The sequence below is a fragment of the Caloenas nicobarica genome, chromosome 21, assembly GCF_036013445.1.
Source record: "Caloenas nicobarica isolate bCalNic1 chromosome 21, bCalNic1.hap1, whole genome shotgun sequence".
Lineage (NCBI taxonomy): Eukaryota > Metazoa > Chordata > Aves > Columbiformes > Columbidae > Caloenas > Caloenas nicobarica.
Genome location: NC_088265.1, coordinates 5,330,800 through 5,352,055, shown reverse-complemented (window position 1 = coordinate 5,352,055; position 21,256 = coordinate 5,330,800). Strand labels below are relative to the sequence as shown.

General features: G+C 57.2%; 1 protein-coding gene across 1 annotated transcript in view; it reads right to left on the bottom strand.

The window, feature by feature from the left end:
• Positions 1–1,390: 1,390 nt before the first annotated feature.
• Positions 1,391–21,256, bottom strand: part of PPFIA4 (PTPRF interacting protein alpha 4) — a 33,085-nt gene continuing 13,219 nt past the window's right edge. Inside the window, exons 9-30 of the mRNA XM_065649199.1 lie at positions 20,867–20,946; positions 19,357–19,488; positions 17,002–17,064; positions 15,910–16,001; positions 13,834–13,975; positions 13,374–13,579; positions 12,536–12,776; positions 12,290–12,325; positions 11,611–11,744; positions 11,293–11,456; positions 10,629–10,722; positions 10,334–10,415; positions 9,588–9,788; positions 8,369–8,431; positions 7,202–7,228; positions 6,093–6,268; positions 4,687–4,784; positions 3,851–4,026; positions 3,574–3,642; positions 2,592–2,769; positions 1,903–1,994; positions 1,391–1,447 (exon numbers count right to left, since the gene is read on the bottom strand). Coding sequence (XP_065505271.1) covers positions 1,936–1,994; positions 2,592–2,769; positions 3,574–3,642; positions 3,851–4,026; positions 4,687–4,784; positions 6,093–6,268; positions 7,202–7,228; positions 8,369–8,431; positions 9,588–9,788; positions 10,334–10,415; positions 10,629–10,722; positions 11,293–11,456; positions 11,611–11,744; positions 12,290–12,325; positions 12,536–12,776; positions 13,374–13,579; positions 13,834–13,975; positions 15,910–16,001; positions 17,002–17,064; positions 19,357–19,488; positions 20,867–20,946 — 2,513 coding nt within the window. The 3' untranslated portion in view covers positions 1,391–1,447; positions 1,903–1,935. The remainder of the gene's footprint in view (positions 1,448–1,902; positions 1,995–2,591; positions 2,770–3,573; positions 3,643–3,850; positions 4,027–4,686; positions 4,785–6,092; positions 6,269–7,201; positions 7,229–8,368; positions 8,432–9,587; positions 9,789–10,333; positions 10,416–10,628; positions 10,723–11,292; positions 11,457–11,610; positions 11,745–12,289; positions 12,326–12,535; positions 12,777–13,373; positions 13,580–13,833; positions 13,976–15,909; positions 16,002–17,001; positions 17,065–19,356; positions 19,489–20,866; positions 20,947–21,256) is intronic.

The window sequence follows — 21,256 nt, the reverse complement described above, 5'->3', positions numbered from 1 at the left end:
ATTTTTCCATATCAGAAAATCCAGCTGGACCTCAGCATGGTCACTCAGTGTTGGGAAATTATGTCCCACACTTAAATCCACCCTGCAGAGACCAGTGATTTTACTGGTTTGCAACTGGGGCTCAGTCCTGTACCCCAAAAACTCTTGAGGAAGCTAAAGATTAATTATATTTTTAATTTGGGCTCTAGAAAGAAGGCTCAAGCCAGCACTGTTTTAAAATCCTGTTTATTGGAACACACATACATCCTTTCCTGACCCGATCCAGGGTTTGGAGTCCATGCAGTACCAATAATATGACGAAAGAAATAGGGCATCGATATAAAGGGCTCACTGACTCTTCAAATTAAAAAAATATTTAATACTGTATTAGGCAAATAATACACCGAAAAGACATCGTGACTGTATAGCCTCTCAGATATTGCACTTCCAGACAGCACATGATAAGTATAAGGTCATTCCAGCCATCAATAAATATCACATCAGAAATAGGGGCCACACAAGGCAAACGTGGCATGAGGAGACGAGGAGATCCTACCCTACGGGGAAGAAACGGGGAGAGTTCAGAGCCTCCAGGATCGATCCCTGCCCGTGGCTCAGCGGCAGGAGGGGAGAGCAGCTCCCCTGCACCCGCAGGGAAGGGACAGGGACGTCCCGGGCTGCTGGGTGTCCCCACCATGTCTCCCCGGGTGCCCAACGAGGGTCCCCTGTCCCGTGGGTGCCGGGTACCGTCCCGGTTGGCATCGAACCGTATGAGGCGGTTCCAGCCCTTCGTGGAGCCGCCGTGCAGGCGCAGCCTCCCACTGCGTGGCACCTGGCGGCACCCCAAAACGCGGCACCCCGAAACGCAGCACCACAAAATGCAGCACCCTGACCGCCCGCCTCTCGGCAGGCAGCTGCTCTCCTCGCCCCCATGGTGGCCGGTCCCTGCTCCATCCCGTGCAGCACCAAGCCCTGGCCATGGCCCCTCCTGGGGAGAGCTCCTCGCTCGGCTGCCCCGGCGTGAAGATTTTCATGAGCCTGAATGTTCCTGGGCTCTGCGTCCTGCGGGCAGCGGCGTCCCTGATGCCCGGGGCTTGGGCGAGTCAGCACAGCAGCCCCATTGGCGACGTGAACCAGGCAGGAGGAAGGTTTCCAAATATCGCAGCCCACTTGTAGGGTGTCTGTGCTGCTCCGTGGAGTTGTACCTCACTTCTGCCAGCGACGGAGTGGACACCCAGCGAGTGCATCCATAGCCGGCCAGCACAGGGAAAGGTGAGAGATGAGCCAGAGGTGGGAGCTGTGGGGAGCTGGGGGAAGCGGTGGGTGCACAAGCAGAAGGGACAGCGTCCTTTTCGGTCCACAGCAGCGAGACTGCAGCGTCTGTTGGTTTGGGCCGAGGAACCGGCGCTGGCCGGGCTCTTGTCCTGGATGGCAGCCAGCGCGTGGCTGGATGGACGGTGGGGATGTGCTGGGAAACAAAGCGGGAAAGGCCGCGTAAGGATGGGGGCTCTTGTCTGCCCATGTGCCCACAGGCTGACAAACCCAGACCGAGTTGGTAACGAATCCTCCTGGCACAGGGGAGCTGTGCCTGGGGGTACAGCAGGGTCCCGGGAGCCTCTCTGAAGTGCTTGACTCTCCTCCCCTCACCCCAGTGGGTCCCCCGCCCTGGGGTCCGCGGTGGAGCTGTCTGTCCAGAGACTGGACCAGCCGTACATGGTTGGGATGCTGAGCATCCCTTCTGCGTCACCTCAGGGTCCTGTGAGCCCCAGGCAGCAGCGGGCTGTTCCCCCACCGCTGAGGTCTCCATGGCAAACCTTGGTGACAGCAGCCACCCCGCCTGGGGGACACTGGGCAGAGGACACTGGGCCTTGTGCTCTGCTCTTGGTCCCCATCCAGCTCCAAGACCTCCATCCTTGCACTTACCCATGGCCGGGCTGGGTCCCGTCACGCTGACCCTCAGCAGGAGTACGTCCGGACCGTGGAGGTCTCCAGCCTTGGCGACCCAGAGGCACCAACTGGAAGTGAGGCAAAGAGCAGAGTGTGCAATTACTGACTGCGCCAATTAACCCTCAGTTTCCCACCAAACCATTCATTAGGCAGCATCTGTGCACTGGAGCCACAGGACAGGCTGGCCACGAGCCACCAATGTGCCCATATGGCCAAGGGGCCAATGGTACCTGGGGGGTGTGAGGAAGAGTGTGGGCAGCAGGTCACGAGAGGTTGTTCCTCCCCCTCTGCTCTGCCCTGGAGAACTTTTAAATCCCTCCAGGGATGGTGACTCCAGCACTGCCCTGGGCAGCCTGTTCCAATGCCCCACAGCCCTTTGGGGAAGAAATTGTTCCCAACATCCAACCTCAACCTCCCCTGGCGCAACTTGAGGCCATTTCCTCTCGTCCTATCACTTGTGATTTGGGAGAAATCACACACCAAACCAGAGTCTGAAATACCCTCCTGAAAAAAACATTTACAGCAGACAAGAGCTCAAGGATCCCATGGATTCAGCATCACGATCAGCAAGACTCTCCCTCTCCTGACGGCGCATCGTTCCCCATACACACCGGGAGGCCTGAGCAGGGCTGCGAGGGGACCCTGGGGACAAGAGTGTGACCCACCTTCTGGGGGCATCTTCTTGGCGGGGGCGGACGGAGGGGGCAGGGGCACCAGGCTGGTGACGCGGAAGCCGGCGGGCAGCGTCTCGGCCGAGCCGCTGAGCATGTTGATGCTGTGAACGTCGCGCGGGCGGAAGCGCTTTCGCCAGGACGGGGTGCGACGGAAGGTCTTGTCGTCGCCCTGCGAGGGAAGAGCAGGTTACGGGCATGGCTGCGGTGGCAGCAGGAGCTTCCACCCCTGTGAGATACCAGCACTGCTTCCACTCCACCAAGGGTGTGCTCGTACGCAGATATCAACTCCAACAGTGCAGAAGTGTGTGACCAAATTGGGCCAAGGACATAGGAGACTTCTCCAGGATCCCACAACATAGGCTTTAACCTTTTCAGCTTGCCCATCTCTTCTCTCCAGCCTGCACAGATGCCTTGGAGATATCAACACACAAGTGCCCCTAAGGACTCCCAGGGATGCATCTGACCTTGGCCAGGTAACAGCATCTGGAAGCGTCTGCTTCTCTCTGTGCTCTCAAGAGAGCCCTGGTGATCTTTGCTGTCATATCTCATGTACTAAAGCCATATGTAGGAGACATCTAGGTGAATTCCCACCTTCAGTGACTCAACACGAACAGCTTTCTGGCTGCTTAATGGGGCATCTCTAACCCACCAGCTTCACCTGTGACAGATACATCATGCCCAGAACATCTGTGACTCTACAAGACAATATGAAAGCAGCTGGCAAGGAGCAGAAATGATGCACAAGACTCTACCTCGCCTGCCTCCACAGCCTGGCAGCACATTCCTCAGGGCCTTGTCTAATAGTTTTAGCTTATTCCACGGATATTGCTCATCTGACTGCTCTAGAGAGTCTGTGAGGCCCTACCTGACTCCCTGGACAAGCAGGGAGAGGGCAGAGGTCTCGTCTCTGCCATTTCTTGCACAAGAGCAGGTGCTCAGCATGATCTGGACATGAGAGAGGTTTGGTACTCACATCATCCAGCCTCCGATCCGTGCCCAAGGCCAGCAGGTTGTTGAACTCCCTCTCCAGCACTTGTCGAGCCTGAAAACAACAACAAATGAGCACTCTCTGTTGGTGGGAAGTTCCCAGCACAAACCCCCATCCCAGGAAACCCTGAGAATAACAGAGAAAAAGCCCATGAGCCATCAAGGTGCTCTGTGTGGAAAGGCAGAGCTGAGCTGGTGGGGTCACGCTGCAGCCGTGTCCCACGCTGCCCGCTCTCTAAAATCCCCAGAGCTGCTGCTCTTACCTGCGTGTTCTGCGTGGGGATTTGCAAGACGAGCGCCAGGCTGTTGTGGTCGAAGTTTTCGTCGAGGGCCAGGAGCGCCCCGTGCACCCCGCTCTCCGCGAGGTTGTTCGCGTACTCGCGGAGCCCGATGGACTGGATCCAGTGAATGACCTGGTCGTTGGTCCACACCAACACGTCTGCAATAGAGCGAGGGGACGTCTCAGAGCCAGCTCAGACCGTGCTCTTGGTTGCGTGGGGACCTGACCATGTCCTGAAGCCCTTTTGCACAGCCCCAGGATGAACCTGGGATGCCCCTTCCACGAGCAATAGCGAGTGCTCAAGCGCCAGGAACAGCTCACTTCAATTTACCAAACTAAATGCTGAAATAACAGGCAGAAAACAACTGTGGAAATTAATCCTAAGAGCCCAAGGCTGCTGGTGTAATTAGGGGCATTATCAATAATGAGATGTAATCTAAGCAGCAGCCAGATGCACAGGGAACCTCAGGACAGGCAACAAGAAAGTCTGAGCCAGCTCTGGGGTGTCCTGAGCATCTGAAATGGGCAGGAGAAGATGATCTGATGCTCAGACAGGATCTTTCCTGTCTTGACACCTTCCTTCCTCATGTCTGGCTGGGGTGAGCTGCATAAAGCCGCTCAGAGAAATCTGTTGAGGAAATACTGCAGGAGATTCCCCACGGAGAACAGCCCTGTGGACATGGTTGCTCAGAAATAATCCTTGTCCCCAGGCAAATGCTGTGCTAAAAATAAGGGACAGGAGAGAGACCATCACCGGGCGTCTCTTGGGAGGTTCCTCATGTCCTTTTCCAGAGCTGGATGGCGGATGCGGCTGCTGACCTTTGATTTCGTGCTGGGTCTCTTCTCGCCTCCTCTCGAGCTCTTTGCGGTCATAGTTGAGCCTCTTCAGGCACATGATGCCGTACTGCAGGCTGGTGCTGCAAGGACATGAGATGTCACCCAACCCTCAGGAGTGCTCAGCATCGCGGGGCAGGTGGCTTGGAGGGACCTATGGAAGGACCCACTTCCCTGCTTGCTCAAATGTGCCCAAAGGATGAGTTGGTGCAGGGTTGGGTCAGTACAGATACAACCCAAAGGGGAGATCTTGGCTGGAAAACAGGGAATGTCCCTCCCTTTCATAGTAATTCGCCACTCCATCAGTTTTAGAAGCATGGAATCATAGAATCACAGAAGGGTCTGGGTTGAAGGGACCTTCCCAGCTCCCCCAGTGCCCCCCCTGCCATGAGCAGGGACATCTGCACCAGCTCAGGTTGCTCAGAGCCCCGTCCAGCCTGGCCTGGGATGTCTCCAGGGATGGTTCAGCCACCACCTCTCTGGCCAACCTGGGCCAGGCTCTCATCACCCTCAGGGCCAACAATTTCTTCCCCATGTCCGGCCTGAATCTCCCTCCTTTAATTTAAAACCGTCACCCCTTGCCCTATCACAACAGGCCCTGCTGAAAAGTCTGTCCCCATCTTTCTTATTGGCCCCTTTTAAGCACTGAAAAGCTGCAGTAAGGGCTCCTCGGAGCTTCTCTTCCCCAGGCTGAACACCCCAATTCTCTCAGTCTCAGCTCTGGTTTATGCTGTTCCACCTGCTCGAGGATGCAGGGATCCAAGCAATGACACTTTGAGCTTGGTGGCTGGGGAGAATCAGCCCTCGGGAGCTGCTCCAGCCTGACGGGAGGAACCACAGACCCAGCCCCATGGTTTGGGGTAGCTGGTGGAACCTCAAGGGCTGGGGTGCTGCTCTGCCCACTCAACAGCCAGGCCAGGACCTGCTCCCCGTGCATCCCTCCCCCTCTGCATGCCCAAGAGAGGAATGAGCCGATGCCCATGATTCCCACCACAACCATTCCTGAGCTGAGCTGAGTACTGGTGGGCAGCAGAGGAGGACGCTGGTGTTTGGGCAAGGTGGTTGGGATGGCACAAGCCTTCTCCAGGCTGGGCTGCTGGCAGATCTGCTCTGCCTGCCAGTGGGGGACCAGGCGGGACAAGCCTATTTCTTTTTTTTTGCCTGTGGTTTGCTCCACAGCCAGGAGAAGACTCGTTCCTCTGCAAGGAGTGTGCTGAAGGAGAACACTTGCCCATACAAGCTGCCCCAGACCAGATGGCTGAGTTGAGCCTAGAAGAGCCATCCTCCAGCACCAGAACTGGTCAAGACAGGGGAGAATCCCACAAATTGCCCCATCCTTTGCTCCATGTGCAGACCTTCACCCCAGGGACTTCCCGAAGGACAGGACTCACCGGTGGAAGCTGTCCACCATCTTCAAGTGCACTCTGAGATCTTTCTTGGTGAGGTGGTCCAGCATCCGTGCATCAACGAGACACTCCATGAAGTAGCTGCGATACTGCGGGAGACCCAAGCTGGGCAGCCACTCGTTCCCGATCCACTCGTGGTTCATGTCCCCATAGGCCAGTGTCTGTGGAGAAGCAAATGGAGAAGCTGGGGAGAAACCAGGGCTTGGTGGAGCTCCAGGCTCCCAGAAGACCAGTGACAGTTCAGTGCTGCAGCCCAGGGGTCACTGTCTTGAGGACCAAGCCTGGGCCAGAGAAGTTTAACCCTAGTTTGTACTGAAGGAGCTGGAGGGAAGAGTCCTGTTGGCCATGGTCTGCATCCTACTGATGTCCCCAAGGAGACAAGGCATTAGTCAAAAAGCGTAAGGGATAGCTCAACTTTATAACCAGCTTCTTCTGGGAAAAACACATTCATGAAAGCTGAAATGAAGAAACAGGTTTCGGTGCATTCCCAACTGATTTTTAAGAAGCTTAGAAATCACCGAAAGATCTGCTTTATGACTCCAAAATGAAAAGGTCAGTTTTGGGCAGAAAAATCTCCATTCACTCTCACCGCCAGCTGATTTTGGGTCCGAAAATGAAATAAAACCCACCAGAAGAAAAGTAAAACATTTGAGAGTGATAAAATCAGAAGAGGTGGATCCAAGCAGGACTCTTTTCTCCCACTCAGTTCATGCTATATATCCTGAACTTGGGGCTAAAAAAGATGCAAAAATGAAATGTGTGTGCAGCCAGAAACCTGCATCCCATGCAGGGTGGCTGGTCACACTTAGATGGGGTTTTTGCCACAGGATCTGTATCTTGGAGAGGAGATCCCAGGCAAAGTCACTCTGCCTGAAGCAGAGCAGGACACTGCTTGGTGCAAGGTCCCAGGAGGACCAGCCTGTACTCGAAAGATGCCCCAGAGGAGCAGCCACAGGTGCAGGTTCAGGCTCCAACAAGGACTCGGTGAACACTGATGCCCCAAGCTCATCTCCCGGCACCCCACGATGTCCAGTTCTCCCTCCCACAACCACTCCACGTACCGCCCGCGGAAAAGGGTGACATGGGGACCTCACCTGTGCCCAGCTGCCCTCCTCTGTGTCCTAAGTGTGACACACGCAGCATGTCAACAGAAAGGACAGGGAAAGTCAGTACCGGCGGCCCCGCACCATGGACGCGTGTGCCACGTGTGCTGAGCGTTGGACCCCTCGGCACGGCGTGACCCAGAGGGGATGGGGGTCGTCCCATGGCTCGGGGACCTCAGCCTTGTCAACGGGGTGCTGGGGACACCCCGACCCCGCTGGGCCCTGGGTTTCAGCCCAACTCGCAGTCAAGTAAGGAGGATACGGGTTGAGGCTTTTCTCATGGGCTGGAGATGGCACAGTCACGGGGGCTTGTACATCTTTCCTGGGAAATATGGGTAGTTTTTGGGTCCCCCAAAGACAGGTGGGTGCAGAGAGAAACCGAAGCCTCAGCTCATGGGTCACAACCCTCAGAGGGGCTGCCCAACCCAATTTGCCCAGTTTGTAGCTGTTTCTTCCCTTGTCAACCTGTGCTGGTTTTGCTCAACTTCACAAAACCTGCCAAGGGAAAGCATCACGTCCCTGCGGTAACTCTGAGCTCTCTGTCCCTCAAAGCCACCCACCTGCTACAAGTGCTGGTTACAGGTCTGTGCCACTTGACCAGCAGACAAAAAGCTTCAATAAAATGCCTAATTCACACAATAAATCCAAAATGCTGGTCCTACATCTCTGCAAAGGAGCCAGAGCCTTGGGTAGCAGGGCTGTATCCCTGCAGGGGACCCCAAGCCAGAGTGGTGGGGACAGACACTAGGGACAATATTTGTGTGCACTAAGGTCAACGGGAGATGAGATGGTGACTCTTTGGGTGTAGGATAACCAACATGGGACTCAGTATCATGCAGCTGAGATCACTCGTGAGTTTTATCTTCCCTTTCTTTCCTCTAACACACAACCAACAGACAAGCTGCTCCAGAAACCCAGCAAAACCCATGGGGGCTTGAAAAAGGAAAATGCATCTGATGGTTTTCAAACCACTTTTGAAAATTGTTGGGATATTAAAGGCTGAAAGATGGTTTCTAAACAGGTGCACGGTGCTGGCCAAGAGCTGACACATGAGATGCAGCAAAGATCCCCTTCTCTCCCGGGCTTTAGCGTGTTAATACACGCCCGGAGCTCAGCTCGGTAACCGATACGCCGTGCGGCGGGGCCCGCCAGCCTCACCGTCTTGGTGGAAGTCGCCATGTTCTCCATCTCCTCGTGGGTGACCCAGACATTTCCAGAGGACTGCAGGGAAAAGAGCAGAGTGGTCAGGGTGAACCAGCACAGAGGGTAGGATTAGGATCAGCTTGGAGCTGGACTGGGGAGATCTCGCAGTGTCCTTACAACTTGGGCTGGTGGCACCTGCTCCCATGGGGACACTGGGCTGTCCGTGTGGCCATGGAGAGCGCAGCAAGGACCTTTGGCTGCCTTTATACTTTGGTGTTATGCTCATAGAATCACAGAATCATGTTGGTTGGAAAAGACCCTGAAGATCATCAAGTCCAACCGTTCCCCCAGCCCTGGCACTGCCCCATGTCCTGAGAACCTCATCTCCGTCTGTCCAACCCCTCCAGGGATGGTGACTCCAGCACTGCCCTGGGCAGCCTGTTCCAATGCCCCACAGCCCTTTGGGGAAGAAATTGTTCCCCAGATCCAACCTCAACCTCCCCTGGCGCAACTTGAGGCCATTTCCTTTCATCTCATGGAGCCTGCAGGCTTGTCTGTGACAGCTGTGACCCCAGATGGCCATCTGAGGGGACACATGACACTTTGGGGCCCTTCTTTCTGCTGTCTGCATTTCTACAGATGTTGTCTTGGCATTACTGGGGCACCATTAATCCCTCAGGTGGTTCGAGGACCAGCACAAGACACGATCGTTCCATCCGTTCCATGCCCAGCCCAGGCCAAGGCCGGGATCTGCAGCTGCTTTGACTTGCCCCAGGAATTTCATGTGGTCCCAGGAAAAGGTTTGTATTGAAATGATGGACAAACTGGTTGTGCACAACCAAGCTGGCCCTGTAAATCACACCTGTGCTGTCTGGGTGGGATTTTATCCTCTCCAGGGCAGCCAGTCCCTGAGCTTTGCTCTTTGCCGGCTGCTCAGCCAGGTCAGCTCCTGCTGACACCATTGGGTGTGGGGACCAGAGCATTTGCTGGTTCCTCAAGACAGGAAAGTGCTTCACACTCAATGGCTGTAAACCATCTTTGTGCCCAAGGACAAGTGTCTGGTGCTTTGATGGGTTTGAGCGAATGTCACCCCCTCCACGGCTGCACTTGTCTGTGACACTCCCTGGTGACCGATGGAGCACTGTGGTCCCAAGGAGTCGGGGAAAGGGGGGAAAAATGTGTCCCCTGCCCACGAAGGGTCTGTCTGGGGGAAGAGGGGGTTTGTGGCACGTACCGTCCGCGAGGTGGGTGGTGCCGAGGGGCTGGTGAGCGAGACCATCTCCTGGATGGCCAGACGCAGCTTCAGGCGATGCAGCGCGTTGCTGATGCCGATCTCCCGCTGGATCTCGGTGTCGGACAGGGCTGACATGATGGCTCCGCTCTTCACGTTGGCTCGGCAAGCAGCAACGTACCAGGCCGGCATCCCCACCCAGAGCTGCCAAAACAGGGCGAAGCCCATGAATACCCAGCTGACCTTCCCTACCCTCCTCTGGCAGGACCAAGGCCACCCTGTTTGAAGCTCGATATCAAAGTTGGACACCCATATGGGGTTCCATTTCTGTTTGCACCTTGCACAGAGCCTGCGGGCAGCTCAGCACCCCTCTGTCTGATGGATGCACCCACCGAGACTTTCAGCTCAAAGCTCTACAGAATATCTGAGGGATTTGGGGATCTGCTCTGCTCCCCTAGACCTTACAACCACCAACCATGTGCACCGTGAGACTGTGGGGTGCTGTACAGCTGCCGGCGGAGCACACTACAGACCGGCGGTGACTGCAAAGCCTTTGGTGCGTGGGCACGATGCACAGGGACGATGCACAGGGACAATGCACGGGGACGATGCACAGAGATGATGCACAGGGACAATGCACGGGGACGATGCACAGAGATGATGCACAGGGACAATGCACGGGGACGATGCACGGAGATGATGCACAGGGACGATGCACGGGGACGATGCACAGGTGCACTCTGCCTCACCTCCAGCCAGGACACAACGGTGGGGCCATCCCAGTGGGCAAAGGGCAATCCTTTCCTCCGAGCCTCTTCCAGGAGTTCATGCCTGGAGGGAACAGAAGCAGAAAAGTGATTTATTGGGGGCTTATGGGGGAGGGAACAGCTCTGGAAGGGGAATAGACCATGGGCAGTAAGAACCAGCTGGCAGCAAAGCAATAAAAGAGCCAACAGGGCTCAGCAATTGCAAGTTCCACGCCATGGCTTCTCAGCCAGCCAGCAGGACATTTTCTTGCTGGGGCAGGGAAGGAGGTTCACTCACTTCTTCCGCAGCCGCCGATCCTTCTCGGCCTGAGCGCCCAGCTTGCCAAGTCCCAGAGGGTCCTGCATGCCCACCTCCACGTCGGTCAGCACCACTGCGGGCCGAGGAAGACACCCCCACATCAGTGCGACGTCCCCCAGGGTCAGTGTGGGCACAGTCCCCATGCCAGGGCATTGGGGATGCATAGTGGCAGCACAGGAGGTGACAGTCTCCATTTCCAACCCATGGGTCCTCTGCATCCCTGGGAAGCCCAAGGGGACCCCTGCCTGCCCGCCTCCTGTTTCATGATGCTCAGCATTGAAGCAGTAATGGATTTAGGGGTCGAAGAGCAGCTCCCACCAAAGGGCTGTGCAAAACTGAGAAGGGGAGGGAAGCAGATTTGGGGACATTAAAGATAGGACACAGTGATGGGGGCCACTGTAGCTCTCGCAGAGCATTAGGAGAGACACCATGCTCGGGTCAGAAAGGGCCGCATGGACCAGGATCCAAGTGCCCTGGAGCCACAGGGAGCCCAGAGCCAGTGGTCGCAACACCCCCAAAGAAGTAGGGGTGTCCCCGCTCCTCCACCCATCACCCCAACAGCACCCCAAAGGCAGGCAGTGCCGAGAGCTCGGCCCGAGGGTTCACCCGCCCGGCGCACGCGGGAACGGGGCTGCTCACGGACCCTGCCCCGTGGCCCCTTCTCTGCTCAGCTGGATCAAGCGACCCTTCTCTTTTTTCCCAAACAAGCGCCCGATGGAGGATTTGATCCCCTTCCTCTTGGAGCCCTTGTGCAAGGAGTCCTGGCTGCTGGTGCTGCTGGCGTTGCCGGTCTGCTCCTCCAGTGAGCTGGGGATGGAGGGAGAGGAACAGCAAAGCCTTGAGGTTATTCCTGAGCAGCTCACAAGCCATGGCAAACCCCAGACCATCCCACCGCCCCACACAAATCCCCAAACCACCAGAGCAGGCACTGGCGTGAGAGCCAAAGGGATGCTCCACGTACCTCTTCCCATCCTCCTGACTTAGCGCAGGGTGGCCCAGCTTCTCCAGCCGCAATGTCCTGGGTGAGGACGGGGGGGATGTCTCACATTTGATGGTGGTTTTATCCTCTCGGCTTTCATCCCGAGCTCCAGGTGACTGAACAAGCAAGGGGAGGCATGAGGCTGGGTGGCCAAAGCCCAGCTCCATCCTTGCCCTGCTGCCTGCCTCTCTCTTGCTCCGTGGAGACATGGCCAAAAGAGCCACCAGGGCCCTGAGGCTTTGCCACGCTCCAGGACTGGCCTGAACTAGAGCTCTGGCAATGGCTCGAGATGCCCAAGCGGATGGGGAGGATGCGGCCATATGGCCAAGATCCTGGGAACAGGGAGGAGAGAGGACGCAGCCCCATGGTCCAGGTCAGAGGGTGGGGACAGAAGCTGCTGGCCCTCAGCAGAGGGCTCTGAGGAGCACAGATGGGAATGTCCCAAAGCCACCCTGTCACCGGAGGGGACACACAAGGTTTGAGGACCCAGTGGCTTTCTGAACCTCCCCATGTCCTGCCAGGCCCCCCAGGCTCCAAGCACCTTACAGGATCCCCCAGCTCCATCCCGCGCCTGCTGCACCCTGACCTGGTGTGGACAAAGCCAGGAGCAGGCTGGAAAAGGGAGGGTTGGACAAAACCCAACGGGATGGGAGCCACTCACTAGCAGTTTCCTCCGGTGCTTCCTCAAGTCGCTGGGCTGATTGCAAGGGGGAAAGCGAGAGAGACACAGAAAGGGGGGCAGTTAATGGAGAACCCCCCCGCAGAGCAGTCCCGGGGCCAGGCAAACACGGGCACCCCCGTTCCACGTCACCCCCCCGCGCACCCCTGCAGATGTCGGGGCATCGCTCCCACCCCAGGTACCCACACACCCCCTCGTCCAACCCCTGCATCGCCGCCACCTCCTCACCAACGTCATGATGCCCATGCGGTCGAGGTCCTGAGCGGCGCTGCGGGACGAGAGCTTAGGGGTGGAGCGGCCGCTGAGCGGGGGGGACGAGCTGGCCAGGGACAGGGCAGTCAGCGAGGTGGGGATGGACGCCCGTTTGCAGAGCTGGGTGAGGTTGAGGCCCTCCATGCTGCCGCTCGTCACACGCGTCTCCAGCTCCTCCGCGCGCAGCTCGGTGGATTCCTTCTCCTCTTGGATCATCCTGCAGGAGCGGCGGGGCTCAGGGACTCGTCTCGCACCTCCCGCGGAAATGCGCCTTGGGTGCTGTGACTCGAGCCCCACGTCTTCAGGAATGGCAGCAAGATCCATCAGGATCCACATCAACCAGAGCTGACGGGGACTCTGATTTCTTTTAATATTCATGGGGAGGCTATTTTTTTTTTTAATTCTGATACTTTCTGTGAGCCAGCACAGGTGCAGCTGAGAGACAGGGAGCTGAATGCAGGAAGGGCCAAGTTTCCTTTGGATATTAGGAAACATTTCTTCCCAGAAAGGGCTGTGGGGCATTGGAACAGGCTGCCCAGAGCAGTGCTGGAGTCACCATCCCTGGAGGGGTTGGACAGACGGAGATGAGGTTCTCAGGGACATGGGGTAGTGCTGGGGGTGGGGGAACAGTTGGACTTGATGATCTTGAGGGTCTTTTCCAACCAGAATGATTCTATGATTCCTGGCTGCAGCTGGACCAAGACCTCAATTTTAGGGCACAAGAGCCTCCTCCCACTGCCTGGAAGATTGTTTTCCCCCCCACCCCAAGCAACTTCAGAGCAAGGCAGTGGGGGGTTTTGGCCATGGCTGCTACCTGATCTCTTCATTGATGGCATCCAGCTGCTCCTGGAGCATCATGGCCAACGTCTGGGCGTCCGAGTGCCCACCAGGAGAGAGCACATCCATGGAGCTGAAGAGCGTCTCGCGGTCATCCTCGTCCACGTCGGAGATGTCGGGGTCGCTGTCGAAGGCGTGAGGCCCCGTGGCCAGGACGCTGCCTGCCTGGGCCTGCTCCCAGTCCTGGGGGAACAAGGTCCACTGGTCCTACACGACATCCCCATGTCTCCAAAAGCCAAACTGGAGACCTCCATACACCAGTCACACCCCAATGCAATCCCAGTGGGGAAAACCTTCCTATCACGTCACCCCCATCCAGGCACCGGGTGAAGGAAACTGCCCCATGCCCCCAAATCGAGGACACGTGAGACCAGCATGCAAGGCAGGAGGAGACCCCAACCCAACCGTGACCCCGTGCTGGCACAAAGATGGGTTACCTTGGCTGGTTCCTCTCGCCGGGTGGCAAATCGGCCCTTCTGCGCCCGAGGCAGCCCCGGGGCTGTCCCAAAGGGCTCGGCGGGGGCATGGACCACGGCACCCAGCGGGAAGCGCAGGTCTGTGGCACTGCCCATGTGGGACCTGGGGAGAAAGAGTTCCGTTTTGGACATTGCTCCACGCAAGGATGTGCCCATCCCTGGGCTGCTCCTCTTGCAGCCCAGGGTCACTGGATGGAGGAGGAGGATGAGGCCACTGTGGGATGTTCACCCCAGCAATGCTGGCCTGCTCCGCATGAAATAATCATCAAATCACAGAATAGCTGGGGTTGGAAAGGACCTTCCAAGCTCATCCAGTGCCCCCCCTGCCATGAGCAGGGACATCTGCACCAGCTCAGGTTGCTCAGAGCCCTGTCCAGCCTGGCCTGGGATGTCTCCAGGGATGGTTCATCCACCACCTCTCTGGCCAACCTGGGCCAGGCTCTCACCACCCTCAGGGCCAACAATTCCTTCCTCACGTCTGACCTGAATCTCCCTCCTTTAGTTTAAAACCATCACCCCTTGTCCTGTCGCAACAGGCCCTGCTCAAAAGTCTGTCACCATCTTTCTTATGGGCCTCTTTTAAGTCCAGAAAGGCCACAATAAGGTCTCCCCGGAGCTTCTCTTCTCCAGCTGAACACCCCAACTCTCTCAGCCTGTCCTCCCAGCAGAGCTGCTCCAGCCTCGGATCATTTCTGGGCCCTCTCCAGCAGGTCCATGTGTGTCCTGTGCTGAGGACCCAGCACTGCAGGGGGGTCTCACCAGAGCAGAGCAGAGCGGCAGAATCCCCCCCAAACCTGCTGCCCACGCTGCTGGGGATGCAGCCCAAGATATGGTTGGATTTCTGGGCTGCAAACACACATGGCCGGGTCACGGCCAATCTCTCATCCCCCATGATGAGGTTCTCAGGGACATGGGGTAGTGCCAGGGTTGGGTTAACAGTCGGACTCAATGATCTTGAGGGTCTTTTCCAGCCAAAACAATTCTTCAATTCTATGAAGACCAAATGACACAGCTGAGCAAAATGCCTTCCCAGAGCATGGGGTCACTACTCCTTGTATGCATTGCCATGGGAGCCATGAGGTTTTTTTGATTTAAGATGACAAACACAGTTGTCCAAGGCAGATCAGTGTTTTAACTCCACAGTGGGTGTGGTTTCCAGTGCAGACACAGATCTGGACTCCCCAGCCCAGCATCCTACCAAATGCAGACAAAATGCTAACATGGGCAGCTTGGCTTGGCGTCAGCTCGGTGTTTGCAGACGAAGGCACAGCCCATGTTTCAAGGGGATTTAAGCTGTGGAGCCGCTGACAAGCAGTTCCAGAGCTAAAAACGGATAAAGGAGCCTTAGACAAAAGCTGACATTTCAGCTGGGGGATTATTCTGGCCTCTGTAACTCAAGCTTTCTGCTGATTTTTTCCTCCATGATTCTTACAGGATGTGGTTTTTGCAGCTGTGCTGGGTACCCCGGTCAGTGCCGGAGGCTGAGACCTGATGGGCTCACCTCTCGTTCTGGTGCTCTGGGCTGGGACCTCCTCATTTCCCAGCTGGCCTTAAAGGAAAGGGTGTGGGAGGAGCATTGCAGAGAGGAGGGGAAAAAATTGAGGGGTCTATTCTCCTTTGCCTGCAACACCTCAAAAGAGATTCTCCCTTCTCCACCAGCCCATCCCCAGCACACCACAGAGGGAAAGGTATTCAGTGAACATCCAGTTTTCGTAGAAAATTAAGCCCTTTGTGCAGAAAAAGAAACTATGTCCAGTGGCTTTTTTTTTCCCCTAGAAGAGCAAATTTAGGGCCATTTGGTTGGGCTGGACTATTGTCAACAATCTGTGTGCCACCCCAGGACAAATCCATGGTGGGGACAGCACAGCCAGAGCCGACCCTGCTGTGATGAACCACCCTGCACTGGGGCTGGGGGAAACCAGAAACACCTGATGCCAACTGCATTTTTGGGGCTTTAAAAGCAAAATGCCCCCAAAGCTGTGGGTGCAGGAGGCAAGCGGGGCGCACACAGGCTGGGGGTTGGCAGGCGGCCCTTACCTTGCGTGCACGCTCTCCACAAACGTCCCACTTCTGGTCTTGAGCTGATCGACCTCCAGCCTCAGTTTGTCGATCTCATCGGACAACCGTCGCTGTTCAGGGCGAGAAAAGAGACAGGCAGGGGTTGGGTTTGCTCTGGAGAGCAGCCAGGTTTGGGGCAAACCATATCCTTAGCTATTTCCAGGTTTGCATTGCCTTTAAAAATCTCCATCCCAGATTTAAAACACCTTTGGCACATCATTAAAGAAACAGCTCATGCAGGTAATGGTGAATGATGACGCTGGGGAGATGCTGCAAAGGGAGGAGGTAATCACAGGCCAGACAGACACACGGGTGCTCGAAGCGATGCCGGTTTGGGAGATGAAGGAAATCGGTCCCAGGGGGATGCTCTGGTTTTGCTCCAGACTGCGCGTTCGCCTTGGCAAAGGGCCGGCAGCAAGGGAACCTGTGACACTGGCCGTGTCCCTCCTGCTGCCAGCCCTGTCCCCATGGGGAACCTGTCCCTGCGCTGTGGCTGTGCTGTCCCCAGGGGCTGCGGGGAGCCAAGGGAGCCAGGATCCTCCAGACACCGCTGGATCCTGTCCTGAGAGCAAATGGGATGAAGCAGGGTGGGCAACATGCAGCGTCATGCAAGCCTCCGAGCTGAGCAGCCGTGGTGGGAAGCGTGAGCAGTCCCGCACGTCCTTATCACAAGCAGCGAGCATCTGGGAGAGCAAAACCCCAGGCAAGGGGGAACGCAGCCCCCCGACCCTCCCGTTGCTTTGAAAAGCTGTGACCCTCCAGCTTTCCAGCACAGGCCAATGTGGACTCGTGTTGCAGACCCTATGGAGATGCTGTATCTGAGCGCAGCGGAGGTGTGAAGACCTACGGGTCCCTCTGCAAGCTGGGCATGGAGCAGATCCTCCCCGCATTGAGTAACGGGGTTCAGAAAGCCTGGGGGGTGAAGGGGACATGGCTGTTCCTTGTAGCCAGGCTGGACCAACTAGCACAGGGATAAACCCTCCTCTAAAGACACGGGTGAAGCCTGTGAGTGAGGAAGTGAGGAGTGAAGAAGCGCAGGCATTAGGGCAGGCTCCCTGCAGCGGCATTTACCTTGTCGTGCTGGTGTTCCTCTATCTGCTTTTGGGTATTTTCCAGCTCTTGTAACAATGTGTTCTTGGAAAAAGAAAAAAAACGAAACAAAACAAAAGGGAACAAAAACAGGAAAGAAAAAGAGAGACCGTTTAGAAAACGGCCACGTGGACTCCTGGGAATGGCCAGCGTGGAATCGCTGCATGGATGGTGTGATGGACGCCTGGCAGGAGTGATCACAGAATCATTTTGGTTGGAAAAGACCCTCAAGATCATCCAATCCAACTGTCACCTTGACCTTGGCACTGCCCCATGTCCCTGAGAACCTCATGTCCGTCTGTCCAACCCCTCCAGGGATGGTGACTCCAGCACTGCCCTGGGCAGCCTGTTCCAATGCCCCACAGCCCTTTGGGGAAGAAATTGTTCCCCAGATCCAACCTCAACCTCCCCTGGCGCAACTTGAGGCCGTTTCCTCTGGTCCTGGTGCTTGTTCCTGGGGAGCAGAGCCCGACCCCCCCTGGCTCCCAGCTCCTTTCAGGCAGGTCAGAGATCAGAAGGTCTCCCCTCAGCTCCTGTGCTCCAGCTGAACCCCCAGCTCCCTCAGCCGCTCCCATCACACTTGTGCTCCAGCCCCTTCCCCAGCTCCGTTCCCTTCTCTCAACTCGCTCCAGCACCTCAAGGCCTTTCTTGGCGTGAGGGGCCCAGAACTGCCCCCAGGATTCGCGGTTTGGCCTCCCCAGTGCCCAGCACAGGACGGTCACTGCCCTGGGCCTGCTGGCCACACCAGTGCTGGTACCAGCCAGGATGCTGGTGGCCTCTTGGCCACCTGGGCACATGCTGGCTCATGTTCTGCTGCTGTTGACCAGCTCCCCAGGACGGCCACAGCTCCCTAACATGTTCTTCACCCACTCCACTCTGCAAACCTCCTGCTCCTCAAGCTTGGTTGCCACGGCTCCACTCCTGCCCCACACCAGAGCCAGGGCATGGCCATGGAAGGCAAGCGGTGATTAGAGATTTGATGGGCAGGGCTTGAAAATTAGGAAAGGTGTCTAAAAGGAGATCAACTCCTCGAGCACCTGGATCAAGGGCAAAAATACTCCCTGCATCTCAGCCGGAGAATAGGCAGGGGGAAAACAAGATGTGCTTGCAACAGCCTGACCTAATGCTCTTTTCTGGGAGGTGCTGGTGGCCAAACAGCATCATTTTTGCCCATGGCAAACCCGCAGAGACTCTGTGGGTCAGGCAGTGCTGGGTGCAGGCTGGGGAGCAGACAGTGACCATTCAGGTCCCTGTTGCTTGCTGGGCTGGGAATTTGGGCTCAGTCCCATGTGTTGGGACGTGCTTTTTATCCAGTGCCATGCAGGCGTCTGCTGAACGACTGGACACGGTGGCACAAATGGGTCTGGTTGGGGACAGGAGGTGCAGAGCAGCAGGGACACGGAGCTGGTCCTGGAGGGATCAGCTGGGGGATGCAGCCCCTCTGGGCTCTGACTTGCTAAGGGGGATCTGGTCCCTGCAGGAACCCAGAGAGAGGGGAATTATCCAGGGTTGAGCTCCCATGGGCATTAGAATCATCGAATCGTAGAATCACAGAATGGTTTGAGTTGGAAGGACCTTCCCAGCTCCCCCAGTGCCACCCCTGCCACGAGCAGGGACATCTGCACCAGCTCAGGTTGCTCAGAGCCCCGTCCAGCCTGGCCTGGGATGTCTCCAGGGATGGTTCAGCCACCACCTCTCTGGCCAACCTGGGACAGGCTCTCACCTCCCTCATCGTGAGCTTCATGCTCGCTCCGAGTCCCCTGCTCTCCCAGCTCATTGCATTCACACTGAGGCAGCAGAAGCTTCAGCCGGCTCCTCAAAGCCCAGTTCCCCAGGAGGAACAGGATGGGAGCTGGGAGGCTGCTCATGGACCCTGCCCTGGCTTGGAGAAGACAGATCCATCCAGCTTGGGCGACAGGAAGGTTTTGAGGCAGCATGTGGAGGAGATGGGCAGGCGGGAGAGGATGAACGCTGCATTTTTTCCTGCAAAATGCAGTGGGGTTTTGCTCCAACAGCCGAGCGCAGGCTGCAGTCGAGGCTGCACCAGAAGAGACACAGGGAACGGAGCCGGACAAATCCCGCTGTGGTCAGAGGTGGAAGGCGGTGGGTCTTGCCGAGCGAGGGCCGGCCGGAGGTGGGGGTGCAATGCAGAGCGCGATTCCCTGCGCTCCCACCGGCCTCAGCGCCCAGCTGGCGTCCTGCATGTGTCCATTTCTCCATCCTCGAGCAGGTACTTTCAACCCTGAGGTCTGGCTGGTCGAGGCTCCGTGCTAGACGGGCTACTGACCCCTCAACCCTCCATCAGCCCCCACAGGACGCCCTGTCCCCCATTATTACCTTCTCTTCCAAGGCCGCCATCCTCTCCTTGAGATGCAGCTGCAGCCGCTCGTTGGACTCGCTCAGCAGACGGTCCACGGTGTCCGAGAGCCGCTTATTGTGCTCCTCGTTCATCTTCTCCCGCTGGCGGGCCTGCAATGGCAAACAGCGACCGGACACGTCAGATCCAGCAGATCTGCTTCTCCTGCCATCCCATGTCAGAGCTGATCCCCCGGGCCCCGCTTGTGGGCACAAAGCCACCGCTTACAGCACAGATCGGACCCACCGTTGGGGCTTTGCTGGTCTCTGCCATTCCCCAGCCAGGGATGAGGAGGAGAGAGGACGGGACTCAAAGAGATCCTGCCTGCCTGCCGCTCAAGAAAGCTTGACCTGTGCATCTGGCAGGGACAGACACACCAGGGACCCTTTCCAGACCCCCATGGGTGACAATCCCTCTGGATTTGCAAAGGTCTCTCCAAATCTCTGCCCCAGGACAAAACAACCAGGGACTTCCCTGGTTGCATCCAGTTCTGGGCTCCTCAGTTTAAGAAAGACAAGGAATTACTGGAGAGAGTCCAGCGGAGGGACACAAAGATGCTGAGGGGTCTGGAGCATCTTTCTGCTGAGAAAAGGCTGAGAGAGCTGGGGCTGTTCAGCTGGAGAAGAGAAGCTGAGAGGGATCTGATCAATGGGATCAATATCTCAGGGTGGGTGGCAGAGGATGGACCAGACTCTGTTCAGTGGTGCCCAACAACAGGGTGAGGGGCAACGGGCACAGACTGAAACACAGGAGGGTCCATCTGAACAGGAGGAGAAACTTCTTTGCTGGGAGGTGCCAGAGCCTGGACCAGGCTGCCCAGAGCGGGTGTGGAGTCTCCTTCTCTGGAGACATTCAAACCCGCCTGGACCGACCTGTGTGATCTGCTCTGGTGACCCTGCGTGAGCAGGACCGGGGATCTACAGAGGTCCTGCAACCCCAACCAGCCTGGGATTCTGTGAAAGGCACAGGCTGTAATGCCACCTGGGTGACCCCAGAAATGTGTATCACAACCTCCTGCGTGGACAGCCCAGCCTTGAGCCACACAGCACGGACTGTGCATCCTTCAACACCTCGACACAGCCTCCCTGTCCCTGAGGGCAGCACCTTTGCTCCCAGTGCCCCCGATCTTGCCCTGCTGCTGAGCCAGGCTGGGGGGAAGAGCAGCTGGACCCTCCTCCTCCACCCTGTATTTCGGGTCCCAGCTTGCCCCAGAAGGTGATGCTGGGAGAGGAGTGCGTGTGGCACACTAACATCAAGACTCAGGTGCCTGAGAGAGGGGGAAATCCCAGCAGAGAGTGTCATGAGCTCCTGGGTGGCTCTAGTTCAGGACGTCCTGGGTGGGAAAGGATTAACCAAGCTCCTCTCTCCATCCTGTTTCAGAGACACCGGCCCTTTGTGGTGTGCCCAGGTACCCAGGCACTGTGGAAAGGGGGAGCCAAGGCCAGATCAGGACCTGCAAGGGCTCCCCAGCCCCGGCTGAGCAGCGCTTACCCTGGCCAGCTCCTGGTTCTTCTCCTCCAGCTGACTCTCCAGCTGCCGGAGGTGCTCCTCGATGCTCCCGTGCCTCTCTTCTGCCTGGGAAAAGCAGAGCAGCCCTCTCGGATGATGCTCCCCAAAACCACGCAGGTTGTCCTGCATCCCCCTCTCCACCTCTGTGTCCGCATCCTTCCCCGGGACGCGGTGCTCCCTCCCACATCCCTGCCAGGCTCACGGTGTGCTGGAAGCCCAAACCAGCCCCGCCAGCAAGGTGACGGGAGATGGATGTGCTCTGTGAGCAACTGGCACCTGTTCTAGCGCCTGGGAAGGGCAAGACTGGCCGGATCCACACCTCCCTCCAGCCCTGCACCCTCCCAGATCCAGCCTGCGTCCTTCCTCTTCCTC